The sequence below is a fragment of the Lycium barbarum genome, chromosome 3 (genome assembly GCF_019175385.1).
Source record: "Lycium barbarum isolate Lr01 chromosome 3, ASM1917538v2, whole genome shotgun sequence".
NCBI lineage: Eukaryota > Viridiplantae > Streptophyta > Magnoliopsida > Solanales > Solanaceae > Lycium > Lycium barbarum.
In genome coordinates, this window is record NC_083339.1 from 111,672,553 (window position 1) to 111,686,907 (window position 14,355).

The 14,355-nt window shown below is 35.5% G+C and overlaps 2 protein-coding genes across 3 annotated transcripts; one reads left to right on the forward strand and one right to left on the reverse strand.

Annotated features, from left to right (window-relative positions):
• Positions 1-1,331: 1,331 nt before the first annotated feature.
• LOC132631821 (uncharacterized) lies at positions 1,332-2,329 on the forward strand. Its single transcript, XM_060347523.1, has 2 exons — positions 1,332-1,865; positions 1,962-2,329. Exons 1-2 carry the CDS (start codon positions 1,407-1,409, stop codon positions 2,232-2,234), a joined length of 732 nt encoding a protein of 243 aa, XP_060203506.1. The 5' UTR covers positions 1,332-1,406; the 3' UTR covers positions 2,235-2,329.
• Positions 2,318-11,992, reverse strand: LOC132631819 (ABC transporter B family member 28). 2 transcript variants are annotated; one of them, XM_060347519.1, is made up of 17 exons: positions 11,476-11,988; positions 8,966-9,153; positions 8,196-8,219; positions 7,237-7,338; positions 6,762-6,852; positions 6,225-6,325; positions 6,059-6,109; positions 5,837-5,965; positions 5,537-5,599; positions 5,179-5,455; positions 4,667-4,815; positions 4,474-4,563; positions 4,153-4,287; positions 4,008-4,064; positions 3,857-3,913; positions 2,724-3,027; positions 2,318-2,624 (listed from the first exon to the last, which is right to left on the reverse strand). In XM_060347519.1, exons 1-16 carry the CDS (start codon positions 11,855-11,857, stop codon positions 2,791-2,793), a joined length of 2,133 nt encoding a protein of 710 aa, XP_060203502.1. In that variant the 5' UTR covers positions 11,858-11,988; the 3' UTR covers positions 2,318-2,624; positions 2,724-2,790. The 2 variants fall into 2 exon arrangements, with proteins under 2 accessions (XP_060203502.1, XP_060203503.1); XM_060347520.1 differs by lacking the exon at positions 2,318-2,624 and having other exon boundaries at positions 2,992-3,027; positions 4,008-4,074; positions 11,476-11,992.
• Positions 11,993-14,355: the final 2,363 nt, after the last annotated feature.

The window sequence follows — 14,355 nt, forward strand, 5'->3', positions numbered from 1 at the left end:
TGTATATCTTTGTCCAAGATCAACTGACTTTATTAATTGGAGGCAAGATAGGGACAGACAAACACAAATGAAATTCGTTAAATTGACCAAGGCGACAAGAATGCTCAATGGACTTTCACATCATTGTAGATTCAGGGCAGTCCAATAGGATATGTCAAAACGATAAAATTCATTTGATCAGTAAGCTTTGAACTTACTCTAGCATGTGCTACAATCATAGGAGTAATAATTTCTTGGAGTACAATCCAGACGCCAAAGAGGGTAAATATTTCAAAAATATTTCCTACCCGGTTTGAGTAATTCTTGTGATGGCCAGACTAACATTTGAATATGATAATGAAAATCCAATTTTAAATAAAATATTTGAACTATAAATAACTATAATGTTCATTTACAAGCTTTTTGGATGTTAAATTTAATGTCATGTTGTTATTATACAATATTATCTATTTTAAAAAGTCTCATAATTACGAGTAAGTCTCATAGTTAAAAAGTATCTGTTGGTTTATAATGACTTATTTACTTTCATTGTTTTCATTTTCATAATTGCTTTGATTTGTTTGCTCGTATCTGACCTTTCTTATGCTTTTTCTTGAGCCGAGGGTCTCCCGGAAACAGCCTCCCTACCTAAGGTGGAGGTAAGGTCTGCGTACACTCTACCCTTCCCAGACCCCACTCTACCCTCCCCAGACCCCACGTTGTGGGATTCACTGGGTATGTTATTGTTGTTGTTGTTGTCATAATTACGAGTAAGTCAACAATTATCAGTAGTGAAAATCTTATAAACAATTTTATTAAACTTTGTTTTTATATTAATATGAACATTTCAAATAGTGCACCTTACCAAATGAGGAAATATCTACTATACCTGAATTTAATAAGATAGGATTTTGTAAGTTCATCAATCAAGGTTTGATAGAAGAACTTCGTAAGTTTCCAAAAATATCCAACAACAACAACAACAATAACATGCCCGATGTAATCCCACAAGTGGAGTCTGGATAGGTAGTGTGTACGCAATCTTACTCTTACCTTGTGAAGGTAGAGACATTATCTCCGATAGACCCTTGGCTCAAGTAAAATAGTTTCCAAAAACATCCAATTTTCTAAAATTTACATACGACCTTTTTGGTATATTGACATTACAAATTGAAAAAGAAACAAATATCCAATTTTTCAAAATATCTATTCCTAAGTGTATGGCTGCAAATTGCAATCATAAGGATGCATAATGACCCGACACTTTGCCCAACTAGTTATGATAAGGTCCTAACTCGTGGACACAAATTGGCCTTGTGTACTCCAACTTGAGGTTCACATAAATGGTACAAATCTTCAAACTTTAACCTTTCTGACTTAACTAAAATTCTCTCTCCATCCTCTCTTCAAGGCACGACATTAACAAAATGGGTTCTCAAATTTACACACCAACTCCTCAATTCTCATGCCAACTTCCCATAACCAAATCAAGACATGTATCTTCATATTCCTCACTTCAGTTAAAACCCAGAATCAGAATCATAAGTTCTCAGCAACAGCCACAGTCTACTAGTGTTGTTACTGAAACACCAATTCCAAGAACTAGTACATACAATGTGGACTTCAAGACTTTTGATGCTTGCAAACTAGGTATTTCTAGATATCCAGATTTTGTGTATAATGCCAAAGGAGGTACAGGTACTGGAACGGGAAAAAAGATTGAGTCAAGTGAGGAGATTTCTGTTGATTTTGACTTGGAAAAGTTGTACATTCCTCCATTAACATCTGCAACTGCTAAGTTCTTGGGATGGCCATTGCCCCCTTTTCTGAAAATTGCTGTTGAACCTGAACTCCTTAGAGGATATGTCAACCAAGAAACTGGCAAGGTACATTGCTTAATCCTGACTTAATTGTCCTTAGCAGAAACATATGAATTCATGAGAAGAAAGATAAACTAATTTTCAAGCTTATAACTTTTATAGGTTAATCTAGAGTTCAAGGCCAAGTTCTGGTTTTCAGTTGGAACCATCTACAGAGCGCCACCACTGCTCGTGGAGACACTTTTAACGTCAGAAGAAACGAAGGGAAGAATTAAAGAAGGAAAAGGGGAGAGGCTAAATGAAGAAGGAAGGTGCAAACTTGTTGGGATAGCAACAGTTGAACCTATTGACGACTTGTTTATGAATACATTTCTTAGCCTTCCAACAGAATGTCTTGCAAAAATGAATGCCACCCTCTTATTTTCCAGTACCTAGACACTTTGCTAAGCAACAGTTATGTGAGATCACATTGTATAGCTCTCAAAGATTAATATAGAAAGAAAGGCCAATAAATTGCGTACTTGAAGTTACATCTCATTTGTAGTTATAGAACAATCAATATTGAATTTTTGTAATACAGAAAGTGTAGAATTCATTGGAACGTGGACGTGTATGTATATTGATACCGGATTTGCATACATTATACTGCAATTATACCAATTTTTACATCAGTTTATAGTATGTAAACTTTGTACAACTTTGCTTTGTTCCAAAAGAAAAAGGGAGAACTTGTCTCTCTGTTTTTCATCCAGCTATATCCATCCATCCTCCAGCCTTTCAACATTTCATCCTAATAGTCGCCCCCCTTCACTGCACAATATCATGCTGCATCAAGCAAAGAAGTAACGATCAGAACGTTCAGGTGTGGTCGAACACAGTTGAACAAACTCTTAAAGCAAGAAAAACCAATTTAAATTAGCATACTCGCATAGTCACATGTTCTGCCTCTGAGATTGTTCTGATAAACTAGCAAAAACAAAAGTGCTATACATTATTCAAATGCAAGCCTCTGAGTGTCAACCAGAGAAGCATATTGACCCTTCTTTTCCAACAACTCTAAGTGTGTTCCCAACTCCGCAATCTTCCCATCAGAACAGAGGGCAATTTGATCTGCATTCTGAACTGTGCTCAATCTGTGAGCAATTACCAAAGTTGTTCGTCCCTTCATCAGATGGTCCAGGGCTTCTTGGACTAGACGCTCACTTACCGTGTCTAAAGCACTAGTGGCCTGCAGAAAACACAGAAAGCAACGCCATATTATCAAATATATATAGTATCATAATCAAAGGCGGATCCAAAATTTGAACTTTATGTGTTCGAGTTCGGAATTATACCACCCCAATTGATTTTTTTTTTTTTTTTTTTTTTTGAGGAAGTAACATGTTTGTCCCATAAAGACTATACAAAAGAGTGTAGTCCCCTTAATTACAGATTTGTGAAGTATAAGCATCTGATCCTGTGTCAGAATCAGAGATTAACACAGGATCAGAGATTAATTCATTATCTTCTAAACCTATTCCTTTACACCAAAAGTAGAACAACCCTAAACACTTCATTTTAATCTTCTGGAAATGGTTGGCTTTGTCTTCAAAACATCTTTGGTTTCTCTCTTCCAAAATTGTCCACCAATTGATTTATAGGGTTTGAAATCTATTTTTTTTTTTTTTTAATATTTGGTGGACTTTTCAATAAATATACATGGTCTAAACCAAAGCTATTGGGTTCAGACGAACTCGTAACTAATGTAGTAGGTCCACCCTGATCACAATATCATCTAATACCTAGGAATTTGTCATTCAGATTTTGCTGTTTTGAGTTGAGCTGGATGGGTATAATTCTATGATGTAAATATTGACTGCGGTCTTCCTAGAGCATATTGGAAAATATGCTTGTAATCCTACAACAATAAAAAGTTTAAATCTGCCTATGCAATTCAGGCTTAAACCAGAATTTACAAAGAGATAGAAGATACTAAAGCCATCCACGGGAACTCTACCGCAGAACTCACAATATGATAATCAATGGACAGAGAGGGAGCAAAGGTGGTCAAAGATTACCTCATCAAGAATCAAAATAGGGGCATTCTTCAGTAGAGCCCTTGCAATAGCAATTCGCTGAAAATGCAAAGATGGCATAATCAATAGAACTCTACAAACTCGTGAAGAGAAAAAAACATGAAAAGCTCTGAAAAGCGCAGCAATTTACTACCTGCCTCTGTCCACCACTCAATAGACCACCACGTTCACCAACCAATGTGTCATAACCCTGTCAGTTTCTAGAGAGATAATTAGCAGATAAAGGACTAAATATTAAATAGTGGGATGAAGAAAACAGCCTTTCAGAAATGACAAACCTGTGGCATTGAAATTATGAACTCGTGAGCATTGGCAGCCTTGGCTGCCTTTATCACGTCATCCTTGGATACATCCTCATCAGGGAGAGCATAAGCAATATTTTCTCCAACCGATACAGAGAAAAGAACAGGTTCCTACAAGCGATATTTTATGCATGTCAGAGACAACTAGAAAGTGGTTGCAAGGTTGAGGACAGTCACTGACACCATCCAGAATTTGACTTCAAGTCAAATCTTCGGTGAAGAGATTTGACAATCACCCTGAGAGTAGTGTCTCACTGCTTTAACAGTGAGTGTTGGAGAGAAAAGAGCAATACATACTTGATTCACTATAGAGACAACCCGTGCCCACTCGCTCTTATCAAATGTTCGCAAATCTTCTCCTGCAACAGTTATGCGACCTCGAGTTGGCTGCAAGGTCAGGTCATTGGCTGATGTATTTACCTTTAGACTTCCTAGAAGGACCACAAAAACTTGTATTCGGGAATATTCAAATAGATAATCGAAAGTAGACCTCATAGAAACGCGCTAATAGCTGTACTACTGTACTTTTCCCTGCACCACTTGGTCCCACCAGAGCTGTAACAGTTCCACATTTTAGAGTTAAATTAAGATCACGAAGGATTTCCACATCAGGCCTCACTGGATACGAGAAATCAACACCTGCATACGAAATATGAAAAGCATTTTATTAATTAGCAATGGTGCATTTTCCATTACTTTTACCCACCTTGTCTTTTTCAGAATATGGAAGAGTGACAAACAATAGATGAACATATAAGAATATGATCTGTTTCTCCTAAACATAAGAAGTCTCCGTAAGCAAGACATTTTACTGAAAAGAGAACAGAAAATCTGCTTGATAAAAAGTTACAGAAAGACCTACCCATCTAAAAAGGAACTAAATTCATTAATCAAACTGGTTATCTATACCCTGTTTGACGACTTATCAAAGTAAATACTATACCCACGTTTCCAGCATTGTACAAGCAGCACAAAATAAACAGATATGGCAAAAGTACATACCTTCAAGACAGATATCACCAGTCTCTGCCAGGTTTCGCACACTGCTACCAAATTTTAATGTAGACATGTATCTTTTCCTAGATTGCTTCTTCTCGTTAGAATCATTCACCAAGTATAATTCTAAAGTCTCATCTTGGACCTTCTTTTGCTTCATGTCTTTTTCTAAAGAATATGCAAGCGCTTCATCAATTTCAGCATCGGATAAAACAGAGTTAATTCTCTCAGTTGCTGCTAAAGCTACACGAAGGTCTCCAAAGGTATTTACGAGGCCTTGAACCTGTAATGCGTATCTGTTAAGAAGATGATGGAAGATAAAAATGAGGGGAAAAGGTGAGCAACAGCACCAAGAGTTACTCACTGCAAAAGTTAATGTAAATGTATATCCGATAAATGAAGCCACAATTCCCACTGACATTTCACCCTGCATGCGATATAATTTGAATGATCAGTTAATATCCAAATAAAATCAAATGCTTAGAGGAAGAGAGTCCAGATATCATATAAATTTCTACTATTGGATGGAAAAAAGTGCCGCCAGATGTAATACTCAAAACTTGAAAACAAGTTACAGCTTAAGATAGATATCTTGAAAATATAAATATCCATCTTTTTTTGCACGTAACATATAAATATCCATCACTTGGCTTAAAGTACTTACTGCCTTTACTTTGCTTCCACCAAGACAATATAAAGCCATCAAGGAGATATAAACGGCCACCCTAGTCACTGACTCATTGAAGGATTTGAAGGTTCCAAGCTTTATGCCGCTACTCTCATACTCGAGTACCTGTAACATGTACACTCTTGCATCTCTAGAACAGCAACTATGGCAATTCTAGTCCTTACTGAATCTAAGGAAATCAAATAGATTCTATGTTACCTGGCGAGCAAATACTGACATCTGACGCTTCTCCCCACTAAATGACCTCACCTGCAGAAGAGGTCAGTGCCGTCGTAAGCGTAAGGGCATCACAGGAAAATCTGAAATTTAATAAAGTTACAGAAGTTAAGGTAAAATCTGAATGGGCAATAGATCATGAACTTACAGTGCGAATGGCAGAAAATGATTCAGTCACAGAATCAGCTATTGATGCTTGGACCAGTCCATGAGCTTTGAAGACATTTACAGTTGACCTCTTGTACACAGCTAATAAGTTCAAAAACATTAGGAAGATGCACAGACAACTCAAAACAGAATACCAGTAATTAACAAGACCCACAAATTATCTTCTTTCTGCATTTCCATTTCGACTTATTACTTGCACCTTTGCTACCAAAAAATCATATTTGATGTGGTATTTCTTTTTTTCTGCGTATATCAAGATAGATACGATCTTGAGCAATATAACTAATCACCACATATAGTCAATACAATCAAGATAAAGTGACAATAGTAGAATTTATAAACTATATTAATTATATTATGTAAGTCAAGTCAAGCTGAAGAATATTTTACTGTTTTATTATGATTACAACTATTAAGTGCACAGTGAGAAACTGTGAGTTCAACAAATGTATTAGCCATATCTATAACTTGTTAGAGTGCACATAAAAGCCACTAATATCAGAAATAAAATATTTACCGACTAAAATAGACACGGCGAGCATGAGTACGCCCAGAATTGGTGCAAGTTGGGGAGATAGAGCAAACAATAAGGATAATGTTCCTACCACCTGCATGAAAAAGAGAATCCAGTGATGTGAAAAGATCATGATGCAAGGTGATCACAGAAAAAAAAAAAAGCAGACGGTGGACGGGAGGAAGGAGAAAGAAAATTAATGGACAATGCATTTGAGCGTCATTAAGGGAAAGCCAGGAGCTGAAAATTTGGAGTCATGAAATATGCTATTGATGCCTCACTGTATACACATTTCCAAGATAAATCAGCAAAGAATAGTTTGTCTAAATAAGGGATTTTAAGAACCAAAAATTTTGAGAAAAAGAACACTGAAATAGTTCTAATGATCCAATGTTAAGACTCACTTCGCAAACAAAGAGAAAGAAGACTGATTCAAAATAAATATAAAGCTCACTTTTGTTTAGTGAGAGTAGCTTGCCTCTGATAGTGCCCTAAAACCACGATCCCGTGAAGTGTTCTCACTGACAATATTTTTGAGCGAACCCAGATCAGATGTTAACAGAGCTGTTAATTCACCAACCTACAAGGAGAAAACCAAACAAATTAATAGGTACGCGTAGGAAGAGCAGTAAACAGAGACACCAAACATATGAGTCTTAAGTAGACAGCCAAACTTGGAAGGCCTACGGAAGAGCAAGACCAAGTATACACTGAGTAGTCCACCCTCCCCAACAGCATCCACACAGGTCATAGTATCATCTGCTCAGGGTTATATGATCTCTCTTATAGCTGAAAAACCTAATTCAAAGTTGCAAAACCACAGTGCTCATAGGCTGCCTCAGAATTTATAACTCATACTTGCATTAGGTACGTTTCTCGAGACATTTTTTAAAAGCTTTAAGCAATCAAAATGGCCACACGAAACCTTCTAGCTGCAGCATACTAATAACATAAGAACTTCTGGTTTGCGCAAGAAAATTGTACAAAATCATGTAGTCTTCCTTTGTTTTTTTCCTTGTTTTCCAGTCTCCGAAAAAGGTTATTCAGCAACTGGAGTATTTATGTATATTTGAAATGAAAAATACAGAAAGAGGTACATATAGAACACTCAAACGGAGAATAAATCAAAAACCATTACAACCACAGGTGCAAGAATTTTCTAGATCAAAAAGGCACTTTGCTTCCTTAATAGTAGAGGAGTCTTCCTTGAAAATAAAACTGGGAAATTGTTAACAGCATGTGTGAAAGGTAGTTCTCTCAAAAGCTGCAACTTAGACCAAATGAAAAGGACCTAAAATGCAAGCAATTTTAACAAGCGCGTCCTTAGACCTTAGGTACAGATAAAAGTAAAATCTGTTTACAATTCACACAAGCACGCAAAGGCATGTACTACCTTGTTATGATGGAAAAGATAGCACAACATATGAAGTATCGTACCTTGTAACGGTCGAAAAAGTCCACCTGCAAAGAGAAAGAAAAGCAAAGCGTTAAAACGGATGTGCTGAATGAGTTTGCAAGAGTAAATCTTGGAAAACATTTCCAAAGAGTTGAAGCCAAAAAGAAATACATGTGTTCCTGCATGTAAATAACTATTTCATAAATCAGTTGATTGATTTTTTTTAATAAGAAAATCAGTTGATTGATCTTTCCCATGCTACAATAAACCTTGACAAACATTAAAAGCAACATATGTCTTTTGGTGCGTCAATAAATATTTTGTAAATCAGTTAATTGATCTTTTCCCATTACAAAAAGGTTATAAGCAGTAACCAGTGATTCTTAACAAGGTTAGCAGAATGCTACAGTTACCAAGGAATCATGAGAAATAAAGTACTAAAGGATGCCTTAAATCCATGAGAGTAGTATGATACAACAACAACAACAACAACCCAGTGAAATCCCACATCGTGGGGTTTGGGGAGGGTAGAGTGTACGCAGACCTTACTCCTACCAAGGTAGGACGGCTGTTTCCGAAAGACCCTCGGCTCAATAAAAGCATAAAAAGAAGTCAGAGAGTAGTATGATAGCAATTCTAAATTGTCCTAGTCACACAAGCTACAAGAACATTTTGAGGTTTGAAAGCTGATAATTCATAGCCTTAGCATTCAAAAATTTTAAGATGTGACTTAAAGTTATGTCATCTTATAACAAACCAATATACATAAAGTTAAAACTGGACAGCTACCTAATCTGATTTTAGCGTTCACCTTTTGAATCAGTACTCTCTGAAAAATTTGAGCCCTTAAGCTAGACATAACCTTCTCCCAAATGGAATTCATGTTCACCACATAGACAATTGTAAAAATTGGCTCCAGGGCGTATAAAAGTCCCACTTTACTAAGCAGTTCCAACAGTGGCTCTGGTCTTGTTCCAATAAGTACCTCAAAAAATCGTCCTGCAATGATAAGCTCAGGCAATTGTAAGGCCTACACAGCATCAATTTTATATTATTAAACATAAATCATATATTTACTCTATCTTCTGTGGTTCCATATGCAATTGCATTGATATCAGGATTTTAACTAGTATATCAAGAAATCAAGAAATTTGGCCTAGAACCACCACTCTATCAAAGTGTCTTTTCACTTGTGCTGAAATTTCACCAATAATCTTGACTAATATGATTGATAGCATCTTGAACTACTAATATAATTGACATAAACACTTTTTTTTCTCTACTCTAAGGGGTGGAAAGGGGCTGACAGATTTTCATCTGCTTGATTTTCTGCAAAATGTAAGTAACACACCAGCATTTCAACCAAAATAAGCAGACAGAAAAGAAATTGGCAACTCAAATTCAACAACTGGCTCTGATTGGTCAAATAACTTTAACATGCGACATCTAAAACTTGAACCTTCCTGCAATAAAATCATATACCCTGATATTTGTTTCGAATTTTGGCTGGAATAGTTCTATGATTTTACATATGCAACCTCCTGTAGTATTGACCATCGCATTGCAAAACCAAACAATGAATACACGAATTCTTTTGCACTCAATCTTGTCATTCCAAAAATTTAAGTGAACTAAAATACTTAAAACTTCTCCAAATGTCCCTATTATCTCTAGCTTTAGCATGTTTAAGAGAGAAATATCCATCATCTTAAAATGCCGTTGCCAGAGGTGCTTAGCATAATCCTAAGCTACTCCACATGTTGACAACTGGTCTTGGATGAACTATATTCAATAGAAACTGATTTTTGAGTACTCACATAAAAGCATTCCACATCCTCACTCTTGAGATGTTTAATAAAAATTGTCCAAAGAGATCTATAATTCTCCAACTCTAATTGCTTTAGATATAGGGCTAGATGTTAAGTTGTTAACTATCGCTATTATTTGTTAACTGTATCATTAACCCACTAACAAGCAGTGGTGGAGACAGAAATTCTAACAAAGGGATTGAAGAATTGCTAGAATGCAACTTTTAGCCCTTGTCAAGAGACAATGTAAAAATATACAAAAAAGTTTTACTTTATTCACGCAGTATAATTTTTGGACGAAGGGGTTTCAATTGAACCCCCTTCGCAATAGGCAGCTCTGCCACTGTTAACAAGCAGAAAAAATAAACATTTCTACTATATTACAGTTTGTGGGAATATATCTTTTTAGACTGAATACTGAAATTTGACATGGAAAATAAGATTTGCATCGCCATCTTAAAACCTGAAATATCCATTATGAAATATATTCTTTCTAGAAAATGGGAATGTTCGCACTTTTCTCCTAATAGCAATCTCCTTTTTTCAACTTATACGACATTCTTTCCAATTTGAGACGTTACACAATACTCCCTCCGTCCACTTTTACTACTAAAAATAGATGTCCACTCTTTTCCGGTTTGGAAAACCAAGACAGAACTTATCACTTAGTTCCTAATTTACCCTTGTTATTAACTATAACCATTTCACAATGCATTTCGCAAAACATTGAATTTATTCTATTCAAGGGTGATATAGTAAGCTTATCATTTTATTAATCAATTCGAGGTGTCCCAAGTCAAACATGAACAAGTAAAAATGGACAGAGGGAGTATTTGATATTGTTCTAATTTTATTCAACTTTCACTCATTGACCTATTCAAATTTCAAACTTCGAGGTAGTGTTTTTCTACAGTATCATTCACGTTATATACTCCCTCCGTTCACTTTTACTTGTCCAGTATACTAAAAACAAATTTTCACTTTTAGTTGTGACTTTTAGCATATCAAGAGGAAACATATCTTCTTTTCCATGTTTTACCCTTACATTAATTACTTACTCCTCAAATCATTTCTCAAGACCTATGATTAAATATCAATAAATATCAGTATTGTGGTAAAAAAACCATATCAATTACTCCCTCCGTCCCAATTTGTTCGAAGGTTGACCAGTTCGGAGAGTCAAACAACTCTTTCTTTGACTATGATTTTCTCCAACTGTTTTTATATATTGTGAATTATTAATTATGCAGACTGACACTACTTTTTATGTAGTTTTCAAATATGTAAAAAATTATTAGAAACATACTAGAAGAATCTATGTTTAATTAAGTAAAAGAAAAAGTTACAACTTCCAAATTGGGCAACAAATGGGGACGGAGGGAGTAGTATTATTTATTTATGTGCAAAGTCCAAACTGGACGAGTAAAAGTGAACAGAGGGAGTAAATACCGTCGTACAAAAGTAAGCAGTAAATTACTACTACTATATTTTATCTTTCTCAAGAAATGCATACCAGAAAGTAAAGGCATGGTGAGAGTACAAGTAGTACAACCAACAAGAGTGAAAACACAAGCAAGTAGCCTCAACTTGTTTCTCGCCACAAGTTTCCACAAAAATCCCCAACTTATAACTTCAATTGGCTCTAAACTGCTCTTATCATCCGATTCTTCAAATTTAGGATCATTTTCAGAAACAATAGCATCAAAAGCAGGGCCTGTAATGTAAGCTGAAGACATAACGGACCCTTTCAGTTTCCGGCACTTAACTAATTGTGTTGAAGAGATGGAGAAATGAGAAGGAACATTGTAACGGTGGAGTAACGGACGTTGGTTGTGACGGCGTTGTGTAGTGACGGAAGTGAAGGGAAGACAGAAGGTGTTGGGTAGAGTAGCCATTGTATTTTTTAACTGACCTGAGTTCGAAAATTGAGCTCTTTAGATATTTTTTGATTTATACATAAATGGCCAGGAGTAGAAGAAGAAGAAGAAGAAGACACACATGTCCATGTCTACCCTTTATCCTTTTTTTTAGTCAATCATGATTTTGGGGATAAAAAATTTACTTGCAACGATATTTTCCCCAAGTTAATAAGGTTGTGTTTGAGTTCAAAATAATTGTCCATCTGTATAATCAAGAAGAAAATAATTATTTTTTTCAAATTTAATCCTATTTGGATAGGTGAATTTTTATATAATCAAGAAATAATATTAATTAGGTAGTACTTAATTAAGAATAAATTAGTCAAAACATCAATTTTTTTTAGAAGTTAATAGTTTCTTTAGGGGTGTGATTAAAGGTCAAGTGGACACTTGCGTTTGAACCGAAGGGAGTACGTGCTAAATTTTTTAGACTGTAAATTTACATAATTTGATATAAATACTCAGTAAAGATAAGTATTTACCCGGTTTTGAGTAACAACGTTCACCCTTTACTCAAGCCTTAAATTTGGACTTTCATTTGGTGTTAGGGGATGTTCTCCCACACGTACGTATTATAAGTTGAAAATATAACAGACAGTTTCAGTTTCCGATAACTAACAAATTGTGAACGGAACAGTTGTGTTGATGAGATAGAGAACTGAGGCGGAACATTGGAACGGCGGAGTAACGGTCGTTGGTTGCGACAGTGTTGTGTAGTGAGAGAGGTGAAGGGGAGACAAAAGGTGTTGGGTACAGTAGCCATGTATTTTTTAACTGAGTTTTGTTTGAAAATTGAGCTCTTTTAGTAGGCGTTTGGCCATAGAAACGGAAAAAAAAAAACACTTTATCTGGAATTTTTGAAGTTGGAGTTGGAGCTGTGTTTGGTTATAGTTTTTGCAAATAATATATTTGGTTGTTTGAATGTTTTTTTTTTCCTTCTAAAAACACATGAAATATGATTTATACCCCCAATTTCTAAAAACCACCAAAAAAATTCATAAACATAACCAGTTGGATGAATCAAAACAAGTGATTACACAATTACATCAAAATAACTGATACATTAATGAAAACAACTTTTAGCAGAATGAAACTTCGAATTCACATACCACAATCCCTCCCCTGACCGTCAACCCCCCACCCCTAAAAAAAGGAACCAAAGCCCTTTTGCGGAAGAGGGAATGGTAAAAACTTATCTGTACTAGATGTTTACACCCATCTCTGTTAAGTTAACCATAGTAATAAACTAAGGTCTAGAATTCTTTTTTTAATGAAGAAAGCAAAGTTAATAATGGAACATCACAGCGGTCTTTGTTATTACAAATTTCTGGTTACCAAAATCTTGTTAGCTATTGCAAATTTCTGGTTATTACAAATATCTGGACCAACATCCTGTTTTTCATTACCAAACCCAACAAGAACTAAAACAAAGAGTTGTAAACACTACCAATGCTAGAATAAACGAGGTTAAATTTATAAAAATAAAAAATTTAGGGTAAAATTTGAAAAAAGAAAAACAAAAGCAAGGGTAAAAACAAAAAGTGAAAATAGTGAAAACAAGATTTTGATTGTATTTCAAATACAACTTCAAGTTGTATTTGAAATTTCATGGCCAAACATTAATATTTTTTTAAAAAAAAAAAAGTGAAAAAATGGGGAATTTCAGAAATGTACAATTCGCTGACTTACATTGCAAAAATATACGCCAAAACTTACATGGTAAAAATATGGCCCAAAACTACTTTTATACAATGTTATACACTTAGGTACAAAAGATAGGTACATTATGTTTATAGGTGTATGAAAGTGTATGATGTGTAGGTATATACGACATAATTATACAATATTATACACGAAAATACGCATTGATCCATATTTATACACAATTATACGATATTGTATAAGTGGGTAAGTGAGTATAAACATAGATCTGAACTGGTTTTGAATAAGAATTGCACTTTTATACAAGACAGATACATTACATATATGGGTATAATAGTGTATAAGAGGTGTGTATATGGGTGTATACACACCTCTTATACACTATTATACATAAACTAACTCCAATACCACCAATGACGAAGCAGAAGTAGCCACCAGCCATCACCAGAGTTCCGTTCTCCAGCGAACTCCGACACCACCAACGACATTCAACAAGCAGCAATAGACTTTTTCCTCTCCGTTCACCTCTATTTCTCCCTCAACGAGATCACGCCGGAGCTCCGGCGAAAAATCACCAACGACACCACCTCGCTCACCGCCATCAAATTTGAGTGGATTTTTCGGTAATCAAGAGAGAGGAGGCGCGGTAGAGAGAGGAGGCTAAGAGAGAGAGGGCGAGAGAGAGAGAGAGAGAGAGGAGAAGGAGGAGGGAGTGGTTCAATTTTTATAAGATTTTAAAAAGTGGGTCAATTTTTGTAGCATTGTTACCCTAATTAACATACAATGTAAATATTTCAAAAAAAATTCGAAAA

Coding starts and splice junctions, on each gene's coding strand:
- LOC132631819 (XM_060347519.1), bottom strand. CDS start 11,857: ATGGCTACTCTACCCAACACCTTCTGTCTTCCCTTCACTTCCGTCACT. Junction 7,339..8,195: donor ACTTTTTCGACCGTTACAAG/GTACGATACTTC, acceptor TTCTCCTTGTAG/GTTGGTGAATTAACAGCTCT. Junction 5,966..6,058: donor TGTCAGTATTTGCTCGCCAG/GTAACATAGAAT, acceptor TACATGTTACAG/GTACTCGAGTATGAGAGTAG.
- LOC132631821 (XM_060347523.1), top strand. CDS start 1,407: ATGGGTTCTCAAATTTACACACCAACTCCTCAATTCTCATGCCAACTT. Junction 1,866..1,961: donor TCAACCAAGAAACTGGCAAG/GTACATTGCTTA, acceptor TAACTTTTATAG/GTTAATCTAGAGTTCAAGGC.